The sequence below is a fragment of the Molothrus ater genome, chromosome 6 (assembly GCF_012460135.2).
Source record: "Molothrus ater isolate BHLD 08-10-18 breed brown headed cowbird chromosome 6, BPBGC_Mater_1.1, whole genome shotgun sequence".
Lineage (NCBI taxonomy): Eukaryota > Metazoa > Chordata > Aves > Passeriformes > Icteridae > Molothrus > Molothrus ater.
In genome coordinates this window covers 40347553-40372797 of record NC_050483.2, presented here as the reverse complement: position 1 = coordinate 40372797, position 25245 = coordinate 40347553, and the positions used below count along the sequence as shown (strand labels likewise).

General features: G+C 44.0%; 1 protein-coding gene across 2 annotated transcripts in view; it reads right to left on the bottom strand.

Annotated features, from left to right (window-relative positions):
* The window catches only part of ESRRB (estrogen related receptor beta), a 123969-nt gene that overhangs the window by 18356 nt on the left and 80368 nt on the right, over positions 1-25245 (bottom strand). For both annotated transcript variants that reach the window (XM_036384654.2, XM_036384653.2), the window contains exons 2-3: positions 18815-19224; positions 9753-9869 (exon numbers count right to left, since the gene is read on the bottom strand). In XM_036384654.2, the coding sequence (XP_036240547.1) occupies positions 9753-9869; positions 18815-19224 (527 nt within the window). The remainder of the gene's footprint in view (positions 1-9752; positions 9870-18814; positions 19225-25245) is intronic.

The window sequence follows — 25245 nt, the reverse complement described above, 5'->3', positions numbered from 1 at the left end:
CACTAGCCAGGTTCTGTGTCCACTGCCCACCTAATCCTTGAGCTGCAGTTTCCACACTGCTCTCCCAGGGTCTGAGCTGGGGTGGTGCTCTGTAGCTAGCAGAGCACCTGTCTCCAGGAGCTGCAGTACATGGGTTACTACTGGCCAAGGAAGCCAGTATGGGCTAAAAGCAGAGAAGAAAGGAAGGGAGAAGGGTTGTATCCAAAGTGTCTCCTACGAAATTTCCCTCTTCCTTTCTGCTCAGAACTTCAGGAGAGACAACAGCATGTGGTAATGGGATGAGTGAGCCAGGAGGAAGCCTATCAAGGAAACAGCAAGCAGAGATGACCATTAAAAGTCAGGTCTGCCAAGATGGAGAAAGAAATAGACTACAGGGAAAAGCATCTCTGCCTAACAGGAATGGAGAGGCTGCAAACTGACTAGGCTCTCTTCTGTTACTCAGATTCCAGCTTGGGCATGAGAAAAGATCCCTTTATACTATTAGGCTCTAACATTGTGGCAAAAAGAGGCCAGGCCCTAGAGAGTCTTTTGGTAGGTGACTGATGTGATTACCCAACTCATCTGAAATACAGGAAAGCAACTTGAGGGTCACAAATCAGCACCACCAGAAGAGCCTAGTGACTAGCCTGGTGCAGGTGACCAAACCTGGAAATTACACTTGGAAAGAGAGGGTGAAGAACTGTCCTGGGGATGAGGGGAAGTGGAGATGAAAATCCACCTCCTGTGTTTCAAGAGCCTACAGAGAAATTAGATCAGTTCAAGTAGGATGCTGCAGCCTCTTCCACCTTTGATGGTTTCAGGGTTATCTTAGTCAGGTAGGAAAGTTCCTTCACTGTCAGGCTGACTGAAGAGTCCCTGGATGCAGAGAGACAGGTTAGCCCTGTGATACCTGATGATACCTGGTGCCAGAGGCTCCCAGATGCCTTGGAGCAGGACACAAGGTGTCAGCTCCTCACACACAGAAACACAAGCAGCACGTCCCAAACAGTTGGTCCAAAGCATACAGAGTCAGGTGGAACCCACACAGCTTCAGACCAGTCCTTCTCCTCTGCCAGTGCCAGCTGCATGGCTGCCAGCTCTGCAGGGCTGTCTGCAGCACCAGCCACTGCTGTCTCTCAAATGTAAGTCTTTCTTCTCCTGCTGAGCCCCTCTCACTTTGCTCCCTCACCTTTGCTCCCTCTGGAAACTCAGGAACTAAAAAGGGCCTCAAGGGCAAATGGGAATAAAGAATACCTCAGTACCTTGTTCTCTGCAACACCTCTCTGTAATAAGCCCCACACCCATGTGTTCACCCTGTATCCATGGTCCATGCAAATGTTCTCCTCTGACTGCTTCCCTCCCAGCCCTCCAAACAGTCTGAAGCAGGTCAGCAGCTGTATTGGTTATGTCACCCATGGCCACAATACCACAATACCTGCCTGCACAGCAGAGGGCTGAGGAGCACTGTGCAAAAGCAACAGATGCAGGCACATGCCTGCTAGGAAAAGACCAAGGCTGCCTTTCACAACAGGACCTAAAAGATGGCAAAGCCTCAGTCCCACTGATTTTCCAAGAGGTAGAACTCAGAAATAAAGCCCCAAAGCAGTATTTGCTGCCTAGAGGAACCTGCTGCCCTAGGTGTGATTTAACTCACCTTACTTTAGACTTTGATAGCTCCTTCTGTGCATCTGGGCTCCCTTGACCCACAACAGAGAAAAGGGCACCTCCACATGCAGCTCACTGGCCAGACACTTACCTGAGGAGGCATCATGACAGATACTTCTCTTCACTGACTACCAAGAGAAACCCTGTAGGGTGAAACCAGTGCTACCTCTAGTCCAGTTTTCTGTCTCATGTATTTCAGTGGAGCAGATTTTAGAACAGCTAGAGGAGCATAAGTATGGATCAAGAACAACAATTTTTTATATGTGACACAGTGGAGAAACCCCACCACGACATGGAAAGAGGTCTACTTGTTATGGAGATCCACAGAGGACAGGAGTTAGACCCACCTACACAGCATGTTCTGCTTTGTCCAGCCTCTAACAGCTGCTCTGCTTGAGCCTTGAAGCATCTCCTCAAGTCCTCACCTCAGCAGTGGTTTTTCTAATGCTAAGAACTACTGTCCACTTATTGAATTCTTAAATTGGCACAGTTGAGCCAGGAAGTCCTGAATAAAGATCCTCTCAGGATACCCTGCAGGTCAAGAGCTGGCACAGTCTTCAAAGGTGAGTCAGGGAAAGGGATTGAGAATCTCAGCAGAGCTGAGTCACTGGTGCACACAGGTTATCAGAGGCACATGCCTAAAGCTACTGTAGAGCATTGAGGCATATATTCAGTCCCATCCCATTCTTGCTTACATTGAAGAATCTTACCTGCTATGTTGTCAAAACTGCTTAAAAGCTTCTAGAACAATGGCTGGGTTCTAAAAATCCCAGGATGGTTGTTGCAGTTTGTATCTGCTTTCTCTTTTCTGTGCATATTATAAGAGCACTAAGCACAGTTTTGGTGACAGAATACACAAAGTATTTATTTTAAACCTATGTAGAGGTGATGCCTCTCTGAACCCACCTAGATGTATATTGATGGAACCTGGACTTCAATGTTTAAAAGAATGGAGATCTAGTTAGGTGTGGTAAGAACCACAAAATTAAAATGAATGAGAGGAACCAAATTGAACAGATTCATAATCCATTAGATAAGGGAGAAGGTGTAGGGATGGCCCTGGATGTGCCATTTTTATGTCCAGAAAACAGACACCAAGTGCACTCAGCCCAATGTACAATTTGTGAACAGCCCATCTGCTGGAAGCCTCCTCTTTGGAGAATTACCATCAACCTGCCAAAGGCAGCACATGCTCTCTGTCACAACTCAGCTCCAGCTACATTGCAAATGCTCAATTTATGCCTTGGAAAATAGTTGGGTGTGGAAGATAGAGTCATCAAGATGCCACTCACTGCTCCCAGAGATCCCATTTCAAAGGACAGGGGGTTGCCTGTCTGTTTTTAAGCACAAAGACATTTTAGAGAAAGAAAAATCATTTTTTCATTCTCGTTTTTCATTTGGGTACCTCCAATAGTGATATATCTGGCAGCGGCTGGAGGCAGAGTACTCTATAAATACAAAGCCATTAAATTGCACACAGCAGCAACCTGATCGGGGCTACCTTTTAATTTCCTGACATGAGCTGGCCACTAACCCAATTACCCAGGGTCCCCGGAGGAGCCCTCATCCTTCCCAGGAAGCACAAAGCAGGAGCCCAAGCATATTGCAGGGATGTCAGCTGAGCTTTCACTGAAATCAAATATCTTTTTGAGAACACATGGTCTGGAAGAGGGAATGGGGGCAGGAGGGAGAGGCTGCTGGAAGCACTTTGCTCCATTGAGAGATTCTTTCACTTGAAAACAGAAATTAAGCGCCCTCCATTTGGTTACATTGCTGAAAAGGAGCGCTGCTGTTGATTCAGTTATCTGGATTTTAGTAGAAGATGAAGGCAAAGTTGTAAGTGGAAGCGGTTTGAAGTCGCCAGTGCTTGGAATCCCTTGCTCAGATATGACATGACCGCATCAAATTTACAACATCACACAGCCAAGTCTGTCCGGGATGACAGATTTTATTCCTTGTGAAAAATTTATGACATCAGCAGCCGGTAAGGGAAACTGAAGAGTTAGGAATAAACACCAGGGCAATTCCACTGAGTACAGGGTTTCCTAATCAGCCAGGGTCTTGAAGAGGAAATGGATTTAAGAGATAGCTGCTTCTGAAATTTGGAGATTACAGTCTCACCATCTTGGAAGTGGGGATTACCTCCAGCATTCACAGAGATGCAGGCACTAGATAATACAAGGGTTACCAGGTTATTGCAAGTTTCTGGGAGGCAGGGTATTCCCAAAGACACCAGGGAGAGGAAGGAAAAGGGAACAGGAAGATGAGCTGAATGAACTTTGTGACTCTCTTCTGTAGACTTCTCTTGCCTGTTTCACTGCCTAGTGCTGCAGTGTCAGTATCGCACATTCCAGCAAACTTTACATCAGAAATTATATTAGACAGATAGAAGTCCAAGAGCTTGGGAGATTTGTAGCATAGAATTTGGGTTCCCTGTTGAATTCAATTTTTGAATGTTCTCTAGTGTTTCTTATTGAAATGCATTGGGAGCAAAGGAACAAAACCTGGGCAAGGAATGGTTGTACCTGAGCTTACTACAGCATAACAGTTTTGGGAGGAAAGAGAGCCATGCAGATGAGATAAATCACATGTCTTTACTGGATAATTGCCTAACTTCTCCCTTGCTGTTAAAAAGCCTCCCTTTTGTGCACCCAGATCAAGATTACACATCCTTCTACCTTCCTTCCTTTTATTTGTAGACTTCACCCTCACCACACAAAGGTGATTCTTGAGAGCCAGGAGGCAAGGCCTGAGGACAACTTACCTTCAAAGACATTCAGAGTGGGGTAAAACACCTCATACAGGGCAGGTTTCCTATCTGAGGAACCCCCTCTCCTGCTTTTAGCACGTGCAGTGCATGTACTCCTGCAAACTCCTATCTTCTACTTTCTGAAATAAGGTATATCTGGTCTATCACTGGACACATCCCCAGGGTCCTTTCAGTCTTTGCTCTCTTTCTTGGAAGCCGGTCAGTGATGTTTGCAAGAAACTGGGCAGAAGCCACTCATACATCCCAGAAAGTTGCACTTAGGACTCCGTCATGAGCAGGACTCTGAGGAGACAAGTCTCAGCCCTGGCAGGGAGCAGAGGACAACTTTAGCAACATAGTATACATTACTTCCATTAAGAAGGAAAAGAAGACTCAAAGGCTGGGGGAATAATCAATGCTTTTCAATGCCTGGATGAGATTTTTTTTTAACAGACATTTTCTTTGCTGTGTGGTTTTCTGCTGTGATGTGACACAATTGCATGTGCATGCACTTCATGAAAAGCATTTCATGACCCAGCTTTGCTTCCTTTTCAGAACTGTTTATGCTCTATTTGGGTCTCTGCAGATGTGCCAGCACAGAACAGGGAACAACACAGCTTTAGAAACAATACAATCCTTTGAAGAAAAAGTTCTGCAGAGCTTCCACAAGAGAAAGGGCCAAACAGACAGACAACAGCCAGTCTATTCTCGTTGGTGTGGCTGCCTCTCCTCCACTTGCCTGTCTGTCATTTCCAGCCAAAGATGAGTTCTATAATGAGAGGCCTTGATTCATTGCAATTCACCTGTTATCCCCATCCCTCTTCTGATGATCTCAGAACATTTTCCTTTCATGGGCAGTACTTCATCTATGTAACGAGGTTTTTGTAGCAGGAGACTGCAGGGATGGTTTCTGTGAGAAGACATCAGAAACTGCCCCTATGTCCACTCCAGACAGCTCCAAAATGGACCCACCACTGCCCAAAGCTCAGCAATGCTGGTGGTGCCTCTACGATAACAAATTCAAGAAGGGGTAGAAGCTGAGAGAGAGGCATGAGAAAATACAGAAGAAACAGGCCTACAGATACCAAGGTCAGAGAAGAGGAGTTGCCACAGATTCTGGAGGACTTGGGGTGCCCCAGGTTCAGAGAGGCAGCAGAGGTGTGGAGGGCAAAGTTGTGACGTCATATTTAACCAGCCAACCAAAGTCCAAAATGAATCCTCTAAGCCCACATACACAAGCACCATGCCATCTGAAATTACATCTGCCTCTTGAAGACAAACAAATTGCTGTACAACAGAAAGTTTATGGGTGGCTAGAGCATGAATGGCAAGGGTATATTCTTCCTAACGCTGACAAGGTATATTGAGTTTTTAAAAGAGTTTTGAGCAGCCAAACTGCTGAAATTTCTCAGTCTATCATTCCAGAAATCAGGAAGGTCTACATCTACTCTGTAGGGCCCACAGTTAAAGAACTACACTTAGTCATTGGAGGCACAAGAGACACAGCGATGGGAGCAAAGAGAGGCCATGGGCTGGACCAACCCCAGGATTCCCAGCTCTGAGCAATGCCTCTCCACTGCAAGTTGCAGGGCACACTTTTCCTGCACTGGCCATCCCCCCACACCAGACATAATCTTCCCCATTTGGGGTGAGCAGTATCACTGGTTTCCCTGATTTTTGCAGAGCAGAGGGATATGCAATTCTACTAGACAAAGCTGGGAAGATGCCCATCTCCACTGCCTGCAGGCTGGTGGTGCAGCAAGGCAAAGAGCAGCAGAGCACAGATTTTCTGGGGACAGTGCATCCCTACAAGAACACCGGGACTGGAGTCTGCTGGAATGCTGGACTTGAGATTCAGCAGGTTCCTATAGAGCCTGCTAGGGCTAATTAATGCTCCCTCGGGGCACACTCCAGATGGAAGGGGAAAGTGAGAGACAGACAGCCAGACAGGCCAACACTTCAGACATCTGAGCCAGCTGGGCTCCATGGGCAGAGCTTTCTGCTTGCCACTTTCCCCAGTGAGTCTTGCCTGCTCTGCAGCACCACACCAGGAGAACCTGAGACAGCAAAGCTCTGGTGTCCGTGCAGTTCCCTTGTTGCAATACATTGATCAGAGCTCTCTTAAAGAAAGTGGCCTGGATATCTGAGACACCTATTGATTGCTCCACTGGCTCTCTTCCTGCCCTGATCCTCATTCACTCAGCATTGCCTGAATAACCTGCATGTCTATGTCAGGGCCAGTCTCCCTGGATCTTAAAGGGCTGCATTCACAGCTTTCTGCGGCAGCTGCAGCCTGCGCAGGGAGAAGAGATGTCTGGTGACCCTTATATGCAGTCCCCAAGTGGACGATTCAAGTCTCCTGCAGCATCAAGCTGAGCATTTCAAGTGCAAAGCAGACCTTGAAGTCATGGTTGTTTGTTTTTTGCCATCTTTGAGTACTGTTGCCTTCTGCTTCTAGAACAAGGTAAAGCCACATGCCCAACAGGCAGGAGATGGCATCATGTATGGCAACAATAATCAGGAAAATGAGAAAAAATAATGAAGCCCTTAACTAATTACTCATGGAATATCATATTCTTCTTGAGCAAAAGCATAGTTGCTTTACCCAGAAATATCCCCACTGAGTTACAAGCCCAGTGGCTTGCCCAAGGACATTAAGGAGAAAACTGAAGAGAAGAACTGATTTCTAGATCTTGCCTTTAACCAAAAGACTGCTTTTCTCCAAGCTTTTGATAATCAAGCAGGACAGAGAACATGGCTTAGCAACCTTCTGCCATGCATGAACCCAGGGATGATGAGAGAGGTACACCAAGGAAAAGTAGAAAGGGGATCTATTAAAAGGGAAAATAATCATAACCCAAATATCAAGAGACCTCTTGTCTTAATGAGAGTTTGGAGACTGCAGAATAGGCTCTCTGGGGAAACCAAAACATCAGGGATTCTTAAAAACAGTTAAACTACTAGAATGGTACAGTTGGGAACACTTGTGCCTTGGCAGAGAAAAAGGATGGATGAGCTAATAGGACGACAGATCGGAGATGGAAAAGACCATTGAACCTTTTCTAATCTGAAATCCCTTGTCAATTCTGCATTTTGAGCAATTCAAACAATTATGGATTTGTTCTTTCTAGAAACTCTTGGCTCTGTGGAGACCAAATGATGTGACACCATTTTTCTCCCTTCTTGGATTTGGCTTTTAAAGATGTATATTGATTGAGTTCTGTATACCAATACTTTGTGCTTCCACCAAGCTTCACATAAAGTTAACTAATTGGTCCTCACAATTATTTTGCAAAGCAAAGCAGTATGACCCTTATTTCTCAGCTTGGGATACTGAGCAAAAGAAAGAAAAAAAGATGCCTGCCCAACATCACTTGACCACTCTCTGTTAGGACACAGGACCCCTATTTGCAGATTTCTAGGGTAGTCTCCTCTGCTCTTCTTAATATTATCATGTGCTCTTGTATCCCATTGCTATCAATAAATCTTTATGCTGTATTTTCCACAGCTCTAAATATTATGGGCAGGATCATAGATACACTAACATCAATAGCAAACCACTCTTCCCCAGTGACTTTAATGATGCCTGATCAATCCCTATATGAATAACTTAATACACTTCAGCACAAAAGCAGCCATAGAGTCAAATTTCAGTTTGCCACAGGTAGTATCCCACAGGGTGTGGGAGTTCAGGCACAATGGGGTACGAGTGAATTTACACTGCTTTCCAGACTAACTCTGGTCTGGAAGGAGTTAACTGTTTTCACAGAACTTGGAGGCTAAGACATAAAACCCTTCACAGGACCCTACTCTGAACAGTGCTGAACTCCCAGAACTGGAAGCAGAGATGCCCTGACCACACAGCCAGCACACCAGCACTGCCTCCTGTGACTGCTCCCCCAGCTGCCAGCTCCAAGAGCCTCAACTGCTCAGAAGCAGGACAGCACAGACACTGGCAGCCAGCAAGCCTGAACCTGTGCAGCTGCTCTGCAGAATGCCTGGAGCCACTACAGGCATTTAAGGTTGTTTGTGGGATTCATATGAATAGGCTACAGTGCATTAACAACCTGCACTGCCACTAAAGCCAGTGTCACCAGCGTATATTGGCTTTAGTGGGTAGTGGGATACATCCCCTCCCTGAACTACCACATGAAGAGAAGCAGGTTTCCAGTGGTCTCTAACTACAAAGCAGGTGCCTCCCTCCCAGTAGGAGATCAAGATGCTCTGAGCCTTCCACCTCTACACCTAGGTCAGGAAGGGCCAAACTGCAGAAGCTTGCATCTCCTCCCGTGGTAACTGGTATGCTCTAAAAGAAAGATATTTAACCTCAGAAACTACACATCCATCAAAGAACAAAATGGGTTTAATGTCTAATCTACATTCTTAACAACACTGGCTGCCATCAACCTGCCTCTCAAGAAATGAGAGAGCTCTAGTGAGAAGCAATACACACCCAACTGACATTGTACAATTTAATACCAGCTGCTGTGATGTTATGACCTGGAAGAAAGTTGTATGCTGGCATCTTGGCTCCAGCATACAGGACTCGTGCATAACCACAGCTGCTTCTTGTGGTTAGCTGAGAGGACCTCGCTCTGCTGGCATAGTGATGCAGAGGCTATGTGCAGTGTTTCTCCTTCTTTCCCCTCCTCCCCTCACTGCCTTTCCCAGAGGGACCCAAGGGAAACAAACCTTTAAAGTCAATCCATAAGAATGTGTTTAATTGCCACTGAATTCCCTGTGGTTCCTCTTGAATGGACAAGGATTGAAAAGGAGGGTGTGGGAGGAAAAACAGCACAGGAGAGAAGCTGAACACTGCTCAGAGAGTGCTGAACAGATCAATAGGCTGAGCAAAACACAGCCTGAGTATGCAGAGCAGGGGACCCACAGCTCCCAGACAAACCTGTGTTACCAACCATCTTCAGAAAGTCTCCTGAGCGGTAATACAGGCAGACTTTCATTGCACACTGTGCCACAGCTATGAATTAACTCCATCCTTCCCTTATGAAGAGCTGCCAACCTAGCAATGAGAGCCTCTCCTCCTCAACACCAAAAAATTACGAGAGTGCAAGAAGAGAAACACCCTCCAGCCCAGGGTTCCTTTGGGAAAGGAAAGGGCCTGGCACTACCAGTTTCCAGTTGTTTAATAACAGAGCACAAGAGCCCTGACTAGAACCACTGTCCTCTCTGGACTGCCCCCTTGGTCACTGCCCATCCTGACTCTCTAACACAGCCTGTAGAAAGATACATTCAGAAACACAAAGAGGGCAAGCATGTAGTTAGCCTGGGAGATTCTGCAAGGTCTGGAATCCCTGGCACTGTTGGGACAGAGAAAATTTTTATTCTGTCTCTGTCTTACCTTCTTTTAGCATCCCCACTTTGAGGCATTTCATGAAGCGACAGGCCTGACAGGACTTGCGCCTCCGTTTCGTGATCTCACACTCATTGGTGGCCGGGCAGCTGTACTCAATATTCCCTGAAAGCAAACACAGACATGGTCACCCAGGAATCATGTTCTCCCCATGGATAGGCTGCAGTGCCCAGATATTTCCATCACCATCAGTCTGTAAATGTTGCATGTTTGCTCATTCACTTACACACACATCCTCTGGGACTCTACCCTGCTGACCCAGCCAAGGGGATGACAGCAGTGCTGGGCTTTCAGGCACGTGTCCTCCAGGCATGTCATCATCCCTTGTGCTGCACCCCTTGAAACCTGGGCTGCTCCCTGAAGTCCAGGGATGAGAGTGGGAGCAGTTCAGTCATTACTAGAATTTCCCTTGCTGCCAGTCTTGCTCCATGTCTGTGGGATGGATGTCACCTGCCCTTTCTTGTCCTGCTTGGGCAACCAGGGAGCTCAGAGACAGCATTTTCTCCTTTGCTTCCTCCTGCCAGCTGGCATACTACAGGTAGCAAGGAAGCAATAGGTCTGCATTGAGAAAGGTGAGTAACATGTCCTGTAAAATGAACATGGGTTCTCTGTGCAATCTTTACATTTTTATTTTATTAGTCCTTGTGTACCTGCTGTCATCCTCTGCACAGGATTCTTTCCCCCTTCCCACTTTCCTCATTCCCTTTTATTTATGATCACCCCTCAACACTGCCTATAAGACAAAACTAGAAAGAAGCACCCCAAATTTATTTTTAATCACATCATATTTTATTATAAGCCAAAATATAACCAAAACAGGGATGCAAGGGTCTGATAAAAGGATGTAAGTGGAATTATGCTGGATCACAGTATAAGACAACAATTACTTAGTACTAGAAGACAACAAACAGAATCCTGCCATTCACTTTGAGCTGATGTTTCTGAAGAGGGCTGGGCAATGTTTGCTGAGGAGCTGGACTGGAAATCTAAACTTGGCACTGATGCATTGACAATGACAACACATTTAAGGCAGTCTAGTTACTGGTAAATCAGGCAGCACTGAAAAAGGTACCTAAGCTCTACATGGGTGAAACAACAGAAAAGCTGGTTTAATGATTTAGAGTAGGAAACTGAGGTTTGAGAGTTCAATCAGACCTGTAGGGAGAAGTGTAGGTAAGAGCTGAGAGAACACACAATATGGACTTTGTATAGCATCAGATTAGAAGTATAGTTCACAGTTTAGTAATACTGGGACAAGACTTGATTTCTATTCCTACTTTTGTAATGGATTTTTGTGTTTTGTGCAAGACCTTCCCTCCTCTAAATAAAGATCAACAATCTGAAACATATCAATCTCTGGGAGTGGTTAATAGACCTTGGGGTTCACTAAGCTATTGGAAAGCCCCTTGGATTTCTGAGTGGAAAAACAAAGCACAGAATCAAAAGAAAGAAAGCACCATTTGATTTATCTCATTATTCTTGGCCCATGCTGAGTGAAACCCCAGGAGCACCCAACTCCCAAAGCCTAAAGGTGTTCAGCCTACTAGCTATAAACATTCTTCCTCTTGCTTCTTGTTTTGTCATAAGACTTGCAACTTCCCCTAAGCTTCAGCCCAGCCACCCCATTCCTCTCACCACTGCTCATCTGCCCCCAAATGCAGTTTGTCAGCAAGAACAGAGTGTGCTGCACAAGTTGCTTCCACTCAGGCTGTATTTCGTCATTGTGCAGCATCTGAATTTCAATAGCCAGCCATGTATCAACATTCTCAGAGAGCTGGAAATTGAGATTCAAGCTAGATCTCAAGGTAATAAACCAATTCCTGTTCTAGACACAGAGCTCCAGCACATTACAGACCCATGAGTATGGTGGCCTTGATCTCATGATCAGATACTTGCTGTGCCCCGCACAGGAAGGAATAGAGCAGGAGCAAACCTGGGAAAAATCTCAGACACAGTCTCACTTTTTTTTGCCTTTGTTTGAATGCCAACCTTTCTGACCAAAGACATGATCAGAGCTCTGGAGAGATACTAGATTTCATGTTTTGTGGTCCAAAAGCCAAAAATTTGCCCCCTAACATAGTGACACTACAGTAAGGACGCTGAGCCTTTACAGCAGTGGGAGACAGTGACAGCTCTCATCTGGAAGCTCAAGGTCCCTCTATAGCGTCAAGCAGATCCCCAGGCTTCCCCATGCCTCTATTCCCTGGATCCTTTGGCAAGCATAGACTGGAAAGAGTCTACAAATCCTACACCACAACTAATTGGGAGAGTGTCAGAGATGTGTAGGTACTGGTTACCATGTACACACTCCATGTGCAGCTCGAATAAGCAGCTCTCAAACACGCGTCTGTGCTGGGATTGTGATTGCTAAAGGAGCCTCAGAGGAGCCTAAGCACTGGGAGTTTTATATCAGGCCCCAAAAGATGCTGTGCACTGCAGAGATTGAGAGCCACAGCTGGGGGCAATGCCTGCCATTACTGCAGAAAGCAGGGGCATCACTAGGGAAGGCACAATCAGCATTACCCAAGCAGAACTCGACCAGAAAAAAAACTGTCATTTCCAAAGTTTACCAGAGTTCTCAGGTTTTTTTTTTGGTTTTTTTTTTTGTGTCTCAATTTCTTTTATGGGTCCTGGGGCTGGCTGCCAGCACAGTGAGTTGCTCACAGCTCCCTGTAATTTCTGTAAGTGCCCTGTGATAAAGTGATGAGATTAACTCATCGAAATTCCAACAGTCTCCCAGTGGCTGGCAGTCACATCACCAGCCCAGCTGCCAGCACAGGGGCCTCGGAGAGAGCTTCCCTTCACTGCAGCAGCTGGGCATGCTGCAAAGTCCTGCAGAAGAGTGTCAGCACACAAAGGTGCACACAGACATGGACAACTCTGTATGCAACTACAAAACATGAGTGAAGTCTCTGTGTGTCATGAACTGTAGATTATGTGCCCCAGAAGGAAGGGGAGGAAAAAGGGGATAATTCAATAGACAAGGCCTTGCTTTGAGCTGTTGCTTATTAGAGAGATTTCCTTTACTTAGAAAATAGTTACATTTGATCTTAAAAATGGTAGAACCTCGGCAATGCTATGGCACAAGATTTACCTTAAAAATGGTAATCAAGTGGTAGGTGAACAGATCCGAGTTTGGATTTCTTGTAAGCCTTCATATATCACCTTGGAGGTCAAATCACTTCCTCACCATGTCCTAGTTTGCTCATCTGCAAAATGAAATGAACACCAAACCTACCTTCTGGAGAGATTGTGAGTCTTTATTCAATAAGGTGTAACTGTACTTTAAAGCCCTTAGATGAGAGATGCTACAAAACAGCAAAGGACTATTAAAGTGATAGATCATGCTTCTTTATGCTGGAGAACTGCAAAACTACCCTATTGTCTGCAAAATGAGACCTCTGACTGTTAAACAATTTGGAACGTATTTTTTAGTGCACATATAATCAGTAGCACCTGAGAAAATTGTACACCAAAACTTCAAGAGACCCTATATGCACCCTACCTCTCTGGAACAGGATTGACTGGGAAGACAAGAATGCCTCCCTGAGCTTGGGGAGCACAGAAAATCCCACCCATCTCCTGCTTAAATTAGGGATAGGGGTCTCAGGGGAACAGAGCTTGAAATCAGTACAGCACTGGGGACACAAGCTACTCCCTGTTGCTGGTTCTACCTTTCTAGAAAGCCTTTTTGCAAGGAAACCCAGGAAAGACTGGATCAAAATAGACAATAAAGTCCTTAAATAATTTTCAGCTTCTGATTGCTAAAAAAAGCCCATCTTGCTTTTTCTTGTTTCTTCTTCATTGCTCTTCACTTCAATTAGTCCTTCTAGCTGAGGCATCACAGCTCAAGCCCTGGTGTGAGGAGAGGTACTTTGTGAAAATCAGAGGAGTATCTCTCAGTGATATGCATGAGGTAAGAAGGGTTATTTTTTAAGCCTCAGCTTTCAAATAAAAGGATTCAAATGATGCTACAAGGAAAACAGGATACATATAGGCGTAACACCAGCACTGTTTGCCTCCTCAGGGCGGCACACCTGCCTCCTGCTCACAAAAGAAGGCTTGGACATTTCACAAAACCTCACTCAAATCAGCCTCCTGCTTGCACAAGCATGCAGGATGGGGGTTCTGGGGCTCCCTATCAGCAGCAAATTTTTCTATAGGGTTTCAGGCACAGAAATATTTTACAGAACTTCCACAGAAAAGATCCTTCTGCACAGAGCTCGCTGTACAGATGTACTGAGGCAAACAGAAAACACTAGGTTAATAGAGCTGAGGTTGCACTGAAGACGGTTTTTTAGATTCAACTGATCTGTGAATAGTAAGCAGCAGTCAAGCACCAGATCATGAAATACTGCACTTACCCTGGGTAAGCTTTAGAAGTTTTTGGAAAGCTGTGAACTCCCACCTGAAAAGTGGCAGGGACATTTCTGAGAAGGACAGAAGGACAGGACAGTGCCCAGCTGATGTGGATGCTACTGTAGGGACACAAAACCTCCTTTGTGAGTGTGGATTGTAACACTCTTCTGCTCAGGAAAACCTCTGTCAACCACTCCTCTTCCTAGGAGCCACTCCAAGCACCACAACAAGAACCAGAAAGCCCTAGAAGACTTTATTACAAGCCTGTTATAAATCCCTACAAGTCTTCTGAGCTGCAATATCCACCTTTTAAGCCCCTTCTTGGTGTAAAGAAATCCCAACACAGCAGTTCTGTTGCTCCACTCAGCTTGAAGCTTGCAAGACTCAAGCTGCAAATCCACAGATGCAGACACTTTGCCTAACACAATTTTCCTACCCAGAAGATGATGGTAAATGTGTCTCTTTGAATCTCCAATGTTTTGCTGAGCTTTGAGTTTTTATTTTATAATAATGGGTCATTTTAGAAATAGCCTTTATTTTCACCATTTGAAGATGAAAAATAGATGCAAGGTTGTTATAGTCATGAGTATATTGAATAATGAAGGACTCATATCGTTACACAGCACTATTATTAGTCAATATTCAAAGTAGGCAAAACTACCTACTAGTTGTAACAATTAATGAACAAAAGAGAATGACAATATATTTGACTGATACATAATGCTTTACTTACTGAGCAAACTCTTAAGAGAAGGAATAGACTTTGATTGAGAATTTCTATCCTGCAAAAAAATCCAGTATCTGCCTTTGTCTAAATTTGGATGAAAGGATTCCTTAGGATTTCCATGAAACAGAAATTTAAAAAGCTTTTATTTATAAACGTCCAAAACTATATTTTAGGTAACAGACCCATTCCTTTACATTCAACTAGTATGAAATCTTTCGTTTCAAATCAGACTTCTCTTGAGCACCAATGGCAGCACACTTAAACATGTCTGAAATCAGATTCTCTCCTATCTGCACTAGATTGCACATTCCACAATATTCACAGTCAGGTGAGGTAGATGCAAACTGCTACTAGAATATAATCCCATGAAACAGTACAATGATAGAGAAACAGGATTAAAATTTTGTCAGCCTAGCTGAGACTGAAAATGCTTCAGGTCAGTTTAGGATTTCTGACTGCTTCAAAGCACGGGAAATATAATCCTGGGGTTCAAGATACCATGTTTAGAGAGAAAGACCTGCAGCCCAGGGATGTGTTCTCTCATCTCACCTCAGGTTTTCATTTTTCTGTCTCAAGCATTGCCAACACTGCAAAGTGGAAATGCCACACAGGTTTCCAGGCCTTGATCCTTGGGCAATGTAACACAACATAAGAAAGGACAGAGGTGTGATGCTTCCCCATAATCTGTGGGACGGGTTAAGGGTGTGTTGGGTGATCCTGTCTTCCTGTCCTAGCTCAGGAAAACCAAACACTCCATTTCAGCTAGAAGGGAATCAATGGTTTGGATTCTCCTGCCTTCTTTTTTTTCTCCTATCATCAAAATTTTTCTTGAGGAAATCTGACTTGATAAAAATTCCACTTTTCTTTTGAAAAATCCTACTGACAGAAAATTCCCACACAGCAATATTAGTGACCTCAGAGATATTCAGCCATGTCCATGCTGGCTCTCAGTCTATCTTCTCCCCATCATTTGAAAAGCAGCAGCCCTTTTGCTGTCCATGACAACCTGGCCTCAGCTGGCCAAGTGAAAGTCAGCTGCAAAAAAGTCATCATGCTTAAAGAAGGTCTGCAGCTTGGATGTCCCTTCTTTCTGCTGCTGCTAGAGCAGCAGAGGGAATCAAAAGGCCATTGCAAGATACTCTTGCCTCAAGATATGCAGGTTTTATGTGAGTTAATGCAGCTTAAAAAACTGTAATAGGCACGGGGTAATTTATAGCGGGGGTAGGTGGCAGGGCTAGTTGGCAGTGGGACCTGATGTGAAGCTCTGCTTCATGGTCAGGGGTATCTAGATAGGGCAGCAGTAGTTTAGTAACTCAGCACAGATTTAGACCCATTTCATGGCAGCATACACGTGTAAGGCCAGCAGAGTAAGTACTGTCATAGTATTCATTAGTTTTTCACCTGTCAATACTCAAGGACAGAGAAGGGAAGTGGCTTGTCCAAGACCACAAAAGCCTGATGATGAGTTTACCTATTCCATCTCTTGAGCATCTGGGAAGTCCTGGGGTCATTGCTCCACCTCCGTGCTCAAACTATTGAGTCAATGCCACTCCCGCATACTGAATCATGGCAAGATTTTGGTACTAGGACACTGGGAAAGCAGTTATACAACATACACATCTGCATCCTTTCTGCAAAGCCTACATCAGTGTTAGGCAGCCTGGATGAAGATGTTTCACTTTTTCTGTTAGATGCTTCAAACAGCTACTGAATATAATAAAGTTGCAGGATAATGGAAATGCTTTCCTTTTGGAAATGCTCTTGCCACTTGCCTCCTCTTTCATTTGATCCTTAAATCCTTTCCTCTGCACACCCAGGGCTATACTTGGATATCACTCCCACAGCAGCAGAGCCCTGGGAACAGTGCATTTTCTTGACTCTACCAAACTCTGCAGACCTGTTTGCTGCCCACTTCCTTGGGCTCAGCCTTCAGCTCCATAGCTGAAATTGCTCACCCTCAGGCACAGCACACTTGAATCTCTCTGAGGAATAAAAGCATTTTGGTACCTCAGTTGCCAGCCCAAGCTGATGACAGGGTGAGAGAAATTTCCACTTACTCCTTTCCCCCCCCACATCTGCTACACGTTAACAGGCAATCAATTAGGGAACCGCAGGGAGCAAGAATATGGCTCTGCTAGGGAAAGGAAGATGGACGGAAGCACTCTCCCCTGTTGGGATTCAGTAAGCTGGCATATCACCTGGCTGATACAGGCTCCATGTTCTGCTACCATGCATTATTTACTTTTGAAGAGTTTTCAGAGAGAAAGTTCCTATGTCTTTTTCTCCTCAAGATCTCTTCTGCTCTGCCACAGAGTCCTCCAGTATCACTTCATGAAGGGTTAATTATCTGGTCTTTCCCTGTATTAGAAGACACCAGGACTTTGCTTCAGAGTGCTACCCTGTCCCTGCTTGAGCACCTGAATGTGCCTAAAAGAAACACTAGGAAGGGTCCAAGGGCTGGAGAAAGGATGGAGTCAGTGCTGACAGAAATGCAAGTAAAAGTTCACATTCAATCACAGAGATTCAGCAATGACAAATCACAGAAACCCTGCCAGGGAACAGGCCAATGCTAGGCCTGTTGTGATGGCTATGGTATAATAAGGAAGGAAGTATCAGTGGGGCAGAGTAATTATTTCCACAGCTAGATTTCCACATTAAGGAGAGATATCTGAAATCTATGAAAACAAGATAGATATAGTGACTTTTGAGGAGACCTGGAATAAACTACACCCTGTACTGCTCAAGAGTTGAACATCCCCAGCAACATAGTGTAATCAGATCCATTCAATTAACAAAGTGAGTGGTCTCTCCACATATGCATTTCTTTCATTCCACAGGAGGCAAGGAAGTATTGATGTGGTGGACTAACCCCAGCCAGCAGCCAAGTACATGCACAGCTGCCTGCTAACTGTAGAGCTGCCTTCAGTCAGCATTCCATATTTGGGCAAACCCAATACACTTCCCACTGGCAGGTGAATGATCCTGTCCTTTTTCCAGTTAGTGGAGGAAATAAAGGGAGTATCTGTACTTCCAGGCATGTTTGCTCACATGGGCCGTGTGTATATAAGTATACCCAAGCATCCACGGATATTGGAAGTTGTTTGGATGCACTCCTGCTTTTGATTACATTGTAGCTGCACATGTGCACATCTGCAAGCACACTTTTGGCAGTCAGGACACAGCCATGCTCCTCATATGTGAATTGTACATGAAGGAGCAATGCACTGCAATTCATCTACACATACGTGCATTGAGGTTTTCAAAATCACCTGAGGAATGGCTCGTCCTTAGTGAGGCTGACAAAAACTTCATCTTCTTCAGTGCCTAGTTTTTTTTATCTTCAAAGAATATGCATCTTAATGAAAAAGGTTGGTGAAACTGGAAAAGGAGAAAAAGACTGACTATCACCAAAGTTCACTGTCCAGTTTTGTGCTGAGGTTTGTATGGATTTCATTGCTACATATCAGGACTAGTAGGACAGTAGAATTTCTCTACTCTTGTAATGCTGGAGCTTTCACCTCAGGGTACAGATATGTCTACATAAATTCCATCTCTTGGCAGAAGCATCTGCTCTTCAAATGGGCCTTAAAACACCATTAGAAGGCAAAGCACTTCCTGTCCAGGCCTTACTCCACTAGCTGCCACATTCTCATAGTATCAGTGCCACTAGCAGAGGCAGGAAGATCCACTAGTCCAGATACCCAAATCTGGTAGCCAGTCAGGCATGGAATTTAGCAAAGGTTCCTACCATCACATAGTCTAACTCCATGTCCATGTTGATTTGGAAGGACCAGAACTGAGCAGGAGGAGAGAGGAAGCATACAAAAGGATGGAGAGTTAGGTGCATTACATTCATTCTCCCTTTCCCCCTTTTATATGACACCACAGTCTCAGCAACATCTGGGGCTATGTCCCTTTATTTCTATGGAGTGAATGCCTCAGTTCGCATTCCTTCCCGCCATACCTTGAATAGTCCTCTTGAAGAAGGCTTTACATGCCTCACAGGAAGCCACGCCGTAGTGGTACCCCGAAGCAATGTCCCCGCACACCAGGCACAGCCGCTTGGGGATGGCATTGAGCATGTACTCGCACTTGGTGGGCGAGTCCTCCATGATGGCGCTGGCGCAGTCATCGTAGCGCTTGCGGCAGGACCCGCCGCCGATGCCCGTGCCGTTGAACATGGGTGGCGAGTCCAGGCCATTGGGGTGGCCCCCCATGGCCATCCCGTAGCCACCGCTGGCGTCGGAGGAGCCGCTTGGGCTGTGGTGGCTGATGGCGTCGATGCCAGAAGATGGGCTGGAGGGCTCGGTCTTGATGAAGGACCCACAGCTGGAGGAGAGGTGCCGCTCCTCCGTGGCCATTCTGCCGAGCAGCCTGCAGGGAGCGAGCAAAGCACTCAGCAACCACCTGGCCAAACCCCATTCCAGGTTTACTCAAAAGAGAGCCCTCCTTTTGCCTCCTCAGTCCAACTCCAGTTGGCTCAGGAAGTTCAACCCCATGCAGGCTCTTCTTGAGGAATATCGGTACAATTGACTAAGACCAGCCCACCTGCTCCCCACAGATTCACACTAAAGACAAAGCTCTTCGTGTAATCATAATTTCAGGCTCTTCACAGGCTGCAGTGCTGGGAAGGAGCATGAGTACTGATGAAGCACAGTCTACCCAGAGCACCATCTACCCTGAGACAGCAGAAGGAAACAAGCTTCCCTGTGGCAGACCAGGTGAAAAAGGTGTTTGGTAGAGAATGGGCTGTCCTAGCTTTATGCAAAATGTTCAGTAGCATATTCTGCAGAAAGGACTGGCTCAGATTGGATTTTCATTTTTTCATTTGTAATACAGAAGTCTTTGATTAATTTTCAAGTTTAACTCCTTCTCTCACTGCATCTCACCCTTTACCCTGCCCTACTGCACTATCATCACTAAAAGAGGAGCCTCAAAACAGAAGGAAAAATCATCTGCTCAAAAAATCATCTGCTCAATCTTAAATCTTAATCTTTCTTCTATTTACTAGTATTGAGCTTTTGCACGGCCACACAAATTCCCACTTCTTAAAGAGGGGTTATACTCTAAAATTTATGGAAAGAACGTCACCATTTCAGTTCAGGAAAGAACTTTTCAAGCATTTTGTATTTATTTTCATCACAGATAGTCTTATTCCTTTTAAAAGTGTTCAGTCTTTTTTTGGAAGATTGCTAAATGTTATGATATTTACAGCAATGAGTTTCAGGGATTACTTGTGGGGTGTATGAACAAATCCCAGTTTTATCTGCCTATAATATATTCACAGTCTGTCAGGATCCCTGAACATCTCCTGACTCTCCTTCTCAGGAAATGTAGTTTTGCCATGTTCTCTTCATTCAGCTCTTCATTATCTATATGATTGCTCTCCATGCAGAAGATTTTGCAGATCTCTTATCTGCTTCATCATCCATCTCTGAACTTCCTTTAGTCTGGCTATTTCTGTTCAGTCCAGAACAGAGTTCAATGAGCCAGCTCCTCAGCAGCATGGAACTGGCACTGCTCCATCACTTCTCCAGCTGAAGGTCTGGACAGTAGTCAAGGCAAAGGCATGCCATTACCTAGTGACGTTACAATATTTTCAAAGTTATTTTCAGTCTACATATTATGTAACTCCTTGCGCTGTTTGCTTTTTTCCCCTCTTTAAATGAAAACCTGAATTGTTACCATTTCTTCAACAAATAGTATTAGGAAGTTACTTAGTGCAACACTCCATCTTATTCCTGAGTTGCTACAGTTAATTTAGAATCATTTAAGATGAAAAAATCAAATTAACCGTTCTGGTGTGCAATGTTTTTTTAAGTCAACAGTGTATTTCTTGTGCTACTATGCTGTGCAGGCCACACACCCAGCTTTATTAGGATCCTCTGGAGTTCTTCACTCTTCCTTGGTAATTTGATTTCATCTGCAGTCTCATTGTTCACCCACTTCCCAGATCATTAACACATGGATCAAACACCACAATACTGATCTTTGTGGGTAATGCATGTTAACCTTTATCATGCTGAAAATTGACTTCTCTTTCTTTTCTGAGTAGGGTCTTTGACACCTTTTAATTGATAATAGTATTAACCTGAGAGGTTAAATTTTCCCTTCAGCAAGAAAATTTGTCAAAGGCTTTAAGAAAAACTAAACATGCATTTTCCTAATGACATGGCAAAGAATTCTGACTGACTTGAGATGCTTGACTTTTCTTCTTGGAACCTCTGCTTGCTTAAAGTTTCCACACCATGGTCATGTGGGTAATTTCTATTTCAGTTTCAGCCTATTTACCTGGTATTTGTGGCAACTCCTTCTCCCAAGGATTCAAATCCATCAGGGGACAGGACAAAACATTCTGTGAATCAGCAAAGCTGGAGTGCACACTTTTATGTATCACATCTGTGAGTCTGATGATAGGAATATAGATGTTTGATATGCAGTAAATTCACGGTCCTGCATCCTTATGATCTCATTTGACCTAAGTATCCCCTAATTTTCCCTTCTCTGTTTCATCCTCAAAGTTTGACCTCATCTCCTATCTCTGGGATCGATCAGCCAAGTTTGTTTTTTGGCAAGACTGTTGACCTTGAGAATATGGGCAGGCATCTCACGTTCCTCAGCTGCTTTGCCTGGTGTTACTTGAGAGGAATCCAGGGTTTGGGCCCTCTCAGAGACAGTGTGATGAGTTGATAAATGCCCATGCTTTGCCCAGAGGGCCACAATGAACTAGAGGTCATGGAGCAGTTACAGAAATCACTGCAGGTGCATCCATCTCTATTCCCACAGGGCACCTAGACATATTGCAGATCTGGTCCAATGACAGCTGACCGTGTGAAGGAAGATGAAACTTTGCTAGCTGAGACTAGATTTTAACATCTCACAGCAAAGCTGAAACCTGCTGTGCAGGCTCTAGAACCTCTCCCTACCTGAGAAGTGCATCTGTCGTAAAGAAATGAAGATCACTGGATACAGCAACATGAGATTAAGGTTAAAATGGAAGGCAAAATAACCATAAAACACTGTTCTGCACTGTGGAACTCCACAGTAAGAGGAGCTGGAGTTGTAATTTTCAAGATAGACAGAGAAAAGCACTATCAAACAGGAATGATAGGGAGATGACCTGTACTGGCAAATTCCATCAGTGGAGCCCAAATCCCAACTTCTGTTACTTAAATAGCCCAACATTCACAGATGACCTCAAGAGTGCTTACCAAGGTACTTTCCTTCAGTGAAGAGAAAACAAAAAATAAAACAAACAAAGCAAAAAGATAAAATAAATTTTAGAAAAAGAAGAAAAAGAAGAAGAAAAATAAGAAAAAGAAAGAAAAAGAAAGAAAAAGAAAAAAAGAAAAAGAGAAAAGAAAAAGAGAAAAAGGAAAAGGAAAAGAAAAAGAAAGAAAGGAAAAGGAAAAGGAAAAGGAAAAGGAAAAGAAAAAGAAAAAGAAAAAGAAAAAGAAAAAGAAAAAGAAAAAGAAAAAGAAAAAGAAAAGAAAAAGAAAAAGAAAAAGAAAAAGAAAAAGAAAAAGAAAAAGAAAAAGAAAAAGAAAAAGAAAAAGAAAAAGAAAAAGAAAAAGAAAAAGCAAACCTGGGGAAATAAGGAGCCTTCTTCCCCCAAGGCATGCAAACAGTGAGTGTTTGAGGGTGAATCAAGAAACAAGCCCCCTACATCTTTACAACTGAGGACCCTCCTGCTCCCTTCCAGCAGGCAGCAGTACATAGCAAGTTCTGGTTGGATGTGAATGCATGCTTGAGAGCTAAAGCCCTTAACACGAAGATAGATCAAAGATTACAGCTAAGGTGACTCCAGCCATTCCAGAGCATGTGCTTTTCTTTTCTGGCTTCTGACTTTCTGCAAGTCTCATGGAAATCCCATGCTGATTTTTAAATAGTCAGAGTGTCCCCTGGCAATGAGATACAACATCTTGAACTTCAAGAAGAACAGCTAAATGTTTTTTGCAAAGAGTTCAAAGTGATGAACAGCCATTTTGCTTGGCTCTAGTTACCTTAATAGGAATGTAAAAGGAGAGAGACTTGATCCAACTCTCCTCCGTGCTGGCACAGGAAACTCCGTTACTATTTCTGTGCCCATGTAACAGGCTTAGAGGTTCTAAACATTTCGTTCTTTTCACCTTTCCTCATCATAGGTCATTTCTGCTAATCCCTTTAGCATCTTTGTGGTCCTTCTCTGGATTTGTTCCAACTTCCCTGGGTCTCTGTTGCAGCAAGGTGCCCTGAACTGCACAGTGCAATGCTGCAGCACTACAGGGGAGAGTCACTCTGGAGAGCACACAGCCAGGAAGACATATGGACCAACGGAGCAGTAGCTTTGCCAGACATCAGGATGCACATCAGCTCACACAATTTGATAGCCTGTCTCATTGGGACCTCTCTGAGCATAAGCTACTTTGGCCACCATGCTCTGCACAACACGAAATTTGGAGATTCTCCTTGTTCCAAAGTAGAACATCTTTGAACTACCCTGTGCTAATTATCACTTGTTTTACCAAAGCCCGTTCACAATGATCATTTTATCAGCCTAGCTCTTATTTTTTTCTACGCTGATTTTTTTTAGTATTTTTTGGTTCTGTCAACTGCAAATTTGAGAGTGATCACTTTTACGTTCCTTCCAGGTAACCAATGAGTATTTACAGTCAAAGCATTGTCCTTTTGGACATCAACTTTGCAGAAGGATAAAGAATATCTCTAACCCTTCTGTTTACATTCTGTCATTTAATCCATTATTCATTTCACAGGATTTGTATCAAAACCAATTTGATCTAATTTCCCTAATAAGATTTTGCACAGCTTTGTGTCAAAAGCCCATGCATGGTCCAGAGTCAGTCTATTCACTGCATTCCTTTTGCCCACTAATTATCTAATTGCATCAAGAAGGTTTATTGTCTGCTGTACTCCTGTTTCATAAACCCACTGCTGTTTATCACTAACAGTGTTCTTAGCCTTTATGTGCTCGTAACTGCCCTCAGAGGAGCATGCTCTGACCTCAGTGATTCTGGAGGTAAATACACAAGTTTAGACCAAGTCAGGACTGTGCTTTAGGTTTTTATCCATCAGCGTTCTCTCCTTTGGGCAGCAATGTTGGTTAATATTACAAGTTTCCTCAATTCTTCTCCAGCCTTTCATCTTTTGCTATTTCTCTGCAATGGTTGGTATTTAGCCATTAAAGGCTTATGAGTTTAATGATCTTTGAGAACAACAGCAATAATAAGAGAAGGAAAAATTGCTAGATAGGGAGGAACAGAAAGGGACAGAAGACTGGAGTTATAAAATTAAGGCAGTAGTACCCCTGATTTTCATTCTTTTAAACATCAAGGATTACAAGTTTGGGACTGATGCAGGTAAGGCTATTTTATTGCACATCCTTCTGGGTTATTATACTCTGACTATTTGCCCGAAATAGTAATTTGTACCTACATTCAGCTCTTTATCCCACTTAGGGATTTGGAAATGACAATAATTCAGTAGTCTTTGTGTATAAGTGAGAAAAAAATGTCCGCCACTCACACCTGCTTAGCAGGACAGCCAGAACACCCTGCTTTGTAACAGAAGGTAACTTCTCCCCTCCAGGGGAACTTTTTATCAGCTAAAGGTATAGACAATTCAGTAACAATACCATCTGAGCATTGACATGCAAACATAAGTATTTGACCTTCTACATTCTCCAAGTACCACTTGCTATTCCAAAACTGGATCAAGAAAAGTTTAGTGACAAAACTGCTAAGATTCCTTAGTGTCTGAAACCTCATCTTCAACAGGAAATGCAAGGATAGAACAGTTCTATACTCCAGTTTCCTGAAGAAAGTAAGGAATGGGCATACATTCTGCCATGTAGTCCAGCCCCTTCACCAGTATTTTCTGGATTAGTCATCAAGTCACCAACTCAGCATGTTGGAGATTTTCCACAAAAAGACTGAAATTATAATTAAAATGGGTACTGAAATACATCTGTAGAACTAGTATCAGCTTATGGAGGGGAGAAATAGAAAACACTCAGCCCCTCCTCAGGAAAAATCTTCCCTATTCCCTGGGCACAATGAGAAATGTAAAAGGTCAGAAATGGACTTTTTTTTGGATGGCTCTCACACTGGATATGGATTCCAGACAGAATGAAATCTTGATTTTCCAAAGTTCCATAAACTGGAAAACCCTGCAGGAAGGATGGGGAGAGCTTGTGACTTCCAGGAGCCATATGGCTGTACTTGTGAAACTGTACTTCAGTCCTGAAGTTCTCACAGTAGATTTAAGTTATACTTAAATAACAAAACTATTGAACTGACAAAACCTGAGAAATCTGCCAGTAAAAGCTGCTCAGTTCAGGCACCAGCTTGTGACAAAAGCACACTTTGGATTGCACAGAAATTTTTAAACCAGTCATGG